General features: G+C 49.8%; 2 protein-coding genes across 2 annotated transcripts; both read left to right on the forward strand.

Annotated features, from left to right (window-relative positions):
- Positions 1–737: 737 nt before the first annotated feature.
- On the forward strand, positions 738–3,018 carry LTR84_007349 (uncharacterized protein; the record flags this gene model as incomplete). The annotated part of the gene is made up of 3 exons (XM_064850902.1): positions 738–1,173; positions 1,223–1,418; positions 1,464–3,018. 3 exons carry the CDS (start codon positions 738–740, stop codon positions 3,016–3,018), a joined length of 2,187 nt encoding a protein of 728 aa, XP_064702171.1.
- A 921-nt stretch (positions 3,019–3,939) lies between these two features.
- LTR84_007350 (uncharacterized protein) lies at positions 3,940–5,160 on the forward strand (the record flags this gene model as incomplete). The annotated part of the gene is made up of 4 exons (XM_064850903.1): positions 3,940–4,377; positions 4,426–4,551; positions 4,610–4,759; positions 4,831–5,160. 4 exons carry the CDS (start codon positions 3,940–3,942, stop codon positions 5,158–5,160), a joined length of 1,044 nt encoding a protein of 347 aa, XP_064702172.1.
- Positions 5,161–6,000: the final 840 nt, after the last annotated feature.

Below are 6,000 nucleotides of genomic sequence, written 5' to 3' on the forward strand. Positions count from 1 at the left end.
GCGTGCAATACAACCTTCATATCTCACTGACTGAGTGCATCATAGTGACCCGCCTAGGTAGTCAGGGACCTAGACAAATATCCTTTCTGTGTCGCCCCGCAGCGGGATTATAGGGGCCATTACCCGCCTGGGGAACCGGTGCGAGCGTGTGACTTAACTAATTTGCCGAGGGGACTCTCCACCTCTTTTAGGCGTTCGGCAGCACAAATCTTCTAGTGAGTCATGCCTCAGGCGTCGTTGCTATTACGCTAAGCTCTACAAAGATACTGCAATGTCACCTCAGCTCGCAAACACAACACTCGTCTCCAATGACGCGATTTCTGCAGAGTTTCTTGCACAACCAACACCTCCATGAGTCATGGGCGATCTGCTACGGGCAACTGCGTACAGAAGTCACAGTTCATCCTCGCGTATCTCTTTTTAGAGTCCAGTAAGAACTCGAGGTCAGTACGGACTAATCTGCGACTGCTAAGGCTCTGAGTCACTCCTTCGGCATCGTAACAGCGTGAGTCTAACCCACTGGTTCGCCTTTCCCAGAAAATCTCCAAGTTTCGGCATGTGCAACCGAGGTGATCGTCAAAACCAACAAAACTTGGTATAACTTCAAGGCTGGCTTCATGCAAGATAGTGTGCACTGGATAAGGTGCTACCTTAATGCAAACTACTCTTATTTGTTTTCCACCCGACTATCCTGAGCCCAACCTACCTATCTACTGATCTGAGTCCGTCTAACAACCATGCCCAAGCCGTCGAAATTGTCCAAAGGCGTGCAGGGTGCAGAGGATGGTAACCTGGTAGTCACAAGCCAACAAAGTCGGTTTCACGTCGACGCGGTCGATGCACCTTCGTCGAAAGATATCGATGTCAAGGATTTGACGCTATCCGTGGGTGGGCGGGAACTGCTGGACCATATCCATCTGCGCATTGTTGAAGGCGTTCATTACGTCCTTGCTGGTCGCAATGGAACTGGGAAAAGTTCATTGCTACGAGCACTGGCAGAGAGGCGGGTGCCAGGTGTCCCCAGTAACCTTCGCCTTCTCCTCCTGGGCCAGACAAGGGTCAGCTCTGATGCGTTGACGGACCCGGTTGAGCCAGAAGATCCATCGCGATCTGTACTGGATCATGTGACAAGGAGCGACCAGCGGCGAGAACGAGCCTTGAAAACGGCGAATAGTAAGTCACCAAGGAGGGATTCAAAAATGACCTGTTAATTCCTTTTCAGGCTTGTCTGCGGCGATCGAGGAGAAGGCAGACTCCAAGAAAATCGTGCAGACCGTACTCGCTCTCAAGGTAGACGAAGCCAAACAGGAATTGGCAGAGGCCCAATTGATAGCTGCTCGCCGAAGTGGTGCAAGAGGCTCAAAGGCTAGACAAGTCCTCATCGAGAAAGAGAATTCTCTCAACGCAGCACAGGAACGGTGATTGCATCGATACTTCTGGATGATATTTGCTAATTTGGGCAGCCTCGAGCAATCCAATATTGATGATGAACAAGAAGCAGTCAAGACTGGCATTGAAATGCTGGAGGCTACTAGGCTAGCTTTGGAATCCATGGATGCCGGGAGTACTGAGTCTCGAGCGAGAACGGTGCTTTTGGGCCTGGGATTTTCGGAAGCACAGATTGAGAAACAGTTTACTTCTCTTTCCGGGGGTTGGCGAACGAGGTGTGATTTAGCATGTGCACTCATTCAAAATACCGATGTTTTGATGCTGGACGAGCCCACGAATTTCTTGGACCTTCCGGCTATTGTCTGGTTGCAACGTTATGTCGAAACCTCTTTATCCAAAACTTCGGTGGTAGTAGTAACTCACGACAGAGACTTTGCCGATGCGGTTGCTCAGGAGTTACTCTTGGTTCGGCTGACCCCTGCAAAGACTCTGGAAGTTTTCAAGGGGAACTTAACCGAATATGAGAATGAGAAACGTCGTCAGATCCGGCGAATGACCAAAATGGCTGCCGCTCAAGAAAAGAAGACCAAACATATGGAAGATACCGTCACCAAGAATATCAAAGCTGCAAAACGTACGGGAGATGACAAGAAGTTGAAACAAGCAGCATCGCGGAGAAAAAAAATTGACGAGAGATCTGGAATGGAAGTTAGTGCGACTGGAGGACGATTCAAAGTCAGTGATAGAATGGGCTTCTTCAACTCAACCCGAGCAGAGATAGAGATTCCTGGCTTCGACCCACCAGTCAACATCACGCTTCCCGACCAGCCTACCGAGTTGCGACATCCCGGACCGCTCTTCAGTTTCGAAAAGGTCTCTTTTACCTACCCCAAGTCTGGTATTTGGCAACTCAAGGATATTGACCTAGTCATGCATCCTGGCGACCGGATCGGACTCGCTGGATTGAATGGAAGCGGCAAGTCAACCATGGTCAAACTATTGATGGGCGCCACATCGGGAGGCACCCCGAGACCGACCAAAGGCTCAATCACAGTTCATTCCAAGGCTCGAGTCGCATGTTATTCGCAGCATGCTGTTGAAGAGCTCGAAGAATTGGGAAAGCAACAACCTGAAAAAACCGCATTGTCACATCTGATGCAGCAAGAAGATTGGACTGGAGATGAACAAGCCGCCCGGGGGTTGCTTGCGAAACTCGGACTTCGAGGCAATATCGTCGCCGAAGTGCCATTGTCATCACTCTCCGGTGGCCAAAGAGTCCGCGTCGCCCTGGCCCAGGTGTTTCACAGCTCACCGCATTTGATCGTGCTAGACGAAGTTACCACCCATCTTGATGCCGACACGATCGACGGTTTAATCGAGGCTTTGAAGTCCTGGGAAGGCGCACTTCTAGTCATCACCCACGACCGGCATTTTATGCGGTGTGTTGTGGATCGAGAGAAGAATGAAAAAGGTGGCGATGAAGAGGATGGCAGTGACAGTGATGAGTCCGAGACTGCTACACCCGGTGTGGTCTACCACGTGCGTAAGGCGGGATTGCGCAAGCTTGAACGCGGGATGCAGCAGTATGAGGACATTGTCGCGAAGACGGTGGCGAAGCTGGGCCTTTGAGGCCGTACCTGATGTTGAAAACAATTATGTCTCGGGCAGTCAGTTGTACAGTTGGACCTCGAAAGCACTTCCCGATTAGGCATATTTCACGACCTTTTACGCCTTGTCCATTGCAAAGTGTTACAACCTTACAGCAGGAGGTAAATTTAGAGCTTCAAACACATCTACTTTTGTCAGTACAATATCGTCACATGTAAAGCTTCAATATTTATTGCGCAACCAGACTTTCATCGAACACACGGGGAAAGCGTGTGGCTGAATAGCAGCCTTCCATGACCGGAAAAGCATCGCCAGCCGGTGGTTCGTGTTCGCTTACCCTGCCGATCAATTCATTGGTTGCGAGGTCCAAGCGTTTGAACTAGCTTGGAATGCCCGAAGTAAAACACGAATGCTAGTAAGGTTTCGCATCGCAGGGCTCAGTTACAGGGATTGAGCTGAAGGTCAAAGTTTGGTATGCTCGTGAAGGCTTCCTAACATGTGGTTTCTCGGCACCAGATACACCCTGGAGTGCCTGGATCAGATTCCAGCCCGTATCTAATGCATCCGACTTAAGTTTACTAGTCTTAATCATGGCACCCTGGCATCAAATCCGCTCTCTGTGCCCGAAGTGCTCATGGGTGTCCAGCCGCGAACCTAGTTGGGAAGGACTTCCCTCACAAGACATAGTGCTATGTTGTATGACACGAGGTTCGAATTGATTTGTTCGACTTGCGATATCACGAATCAACTTAGTCTTGGATTGAGATCCCATTGTCCATCATATATTAGGACCTCGGACAGGGTGTGCTATCGCAACCGGGAAAATTCTTCGCTACTTTTCGCTACTTGCAACATTTGGAGCATTCCTGGTCTCGATCCAACACGTTTTCCCGCACAATCCTCACTATCTCTGCCTGCATCTGCTTTCTACAGATTCAAATCATGGGCAAGTGTCCAGAAGCCCCAGGGTCAAGCGCCACAGACGCCGAGCCGATAACGGGATCTCTCACTTTCAAACAGCTCATCATTTACATCAACTATGCATGCTTCGCGCTCACTGCTATTCTATGGCTCGGCCTAGCCATTCCACATCTGCGGCGTTACAAGGCACCGGACGAACAACGGCCTATCTTTCGCATCATCTCGACTCCAGTGGTTTTCTGCACTATTGCACTCATCGCCGTGCATGCCTACAACGCGGCCGAATATTTGGACCCGATAGCCAGTCTCTACGAGGCGTATGCTCTTGCATCTTTATTCTTGCTCTACGTCCATTACGTTGTGCCGGAGGCGCACAATCGCGATGAGTTCTTCCACAACCTGGAGAGCACGACCAAGGATGGAAGACCGGTCCCTGGAGGTAGTCTGCGCTGGTTTCGTGTAAGTCAAAGATGGTCCTGGAAATTCAAGGTGATTGACAATTTGCAGCGGGTATGGCGGACCGTTTTCGGCTTTGTCGTGATATATACGATCCTCATCGTCGTCCAAGAGGTCCTGCAGGCTACTGGTCACGCCTGTGCGACAACCAAGAAAGGAAAGCGTGGGCAGATCATAGTGAGCCAGCCAGTTTGATTCCCTTGTCTTGTCCTGGTGGCTGACTCATTCCGACTAGCTTAATGTCCTTCAAACAATCTCGATGGTCTATGCACTCATTGCAATCTTAAGATTCCAGCGTCGCTTGAAGAAGTTCATGGAGGGCCGGCGAGCGATCATGAAGTTGATTGCATTTAAGCTATTCGTCGCAATCCAAGTTCTACAGCGCGTAAGTAACTCTCATCACCACCTGCGCTTGGGACCAGCACGAAGTTGTCTTACTGACACCCCACTTCGCAGTTTATCTTCAGCATCGTGAGCACGAGAGTCTCAGGCAATTCCAAAATCACGTTCCGCGATATCTCAGTTGGACTCCCCGCCCTACTGACGTCGATCGAAAGTTTGATCTTTACAATCGGCTTTTACTTTACTTTCCACTCCAAGGAGTATCAGGACGGAACGGCTGCGCCAGGGAAGAAGTACAGTGGTCTACGTGCCTTGATACATGCACTCAGTCCTGGTGATCTCATACGTGGTGTCCTCATTGCGTTCACGGCATGGAAGCCATCGGGAGCGGGCAATCGTGATCATGTTTCGACGGTTCACCACACTACGGCGAAGCCTGTGTGAGTGCAGTCGACGCAGTGACTGTGGCTGCCTCAAATCCTCGCTTAGTGTTTCTCAACTCAGATAGGTCGCTATGCGAACCTAACTCCGCAAGATGCGATTCGACGAGAAGCACGAACGGGGAGGGCTTTCGGGAAGAGGGGTTGTGATTGTTTTCTAATCAAACCAATATTAAACTCCAATGTGGTCATTGAGCCAATAGTATTGCTGAGTCTGACAGTCCTGCCTGGATACAATTCGTATCTCCAGATCAAATAAACTTTCAACATGCTCCTGAGAGGATTAGCTTGACATTTCCCCAGCTATATGTCATTCGGGTAGGCCACAGCGCTTGTACATAATATTAGCTTTCTCACTTCAAGCCCTTGACGTGAAGTGCAACCACTAACATGGCCGATGTGTCAATAACAAGTACACCACATGTCCAATCTACAACAACACTAGCGAATTTAGCATATGTAGTAAATCAATATCAGATTACAGCATCAGGTCTGTGGTTATTCGGATCCAAATGATTCGCGCTCATGCTTAACGTGTTGTCCTTACCATGTAGATTGATTCACAGAAGGGCAATTCACGAAGTACGAGGTACTGGAGTGTTGAGTCCACGGAAGGATCCGACCACATACCAGTCGCAAACGAAACACGAGATTAAGCGAAGGGTTCTCGGATACTCCAGGTTCTCGGCGCCGTGCATTCCTCACGTTGTGGCTTACTTGAGTATGGCCTAGTAGAATCGTAAATGGACGAGGGATTCAATGACCAACGGCACGAGCAGGAAATACTCGGTACGGGGCTTGAGCGGCATTCAGCTGAGGCCCATGGACGATGAAATACGAAAGT

Source organism: Exophiala bonariae (assembly GCF_035927105.1).
Source record: "Exophiala bonariae strain CCFEE 5792 chromosome Unknown scaffold_29, whole genome shotgun sequence".
Classification (NCBI taxonomy): domain Eukaryota; kingdom Fungi; phylum Ascomycota; class Eurotiomycetes; order Chaetothyriales; family Herpotrichiellaceae; genus Exophiala; species Exophiala bonariae.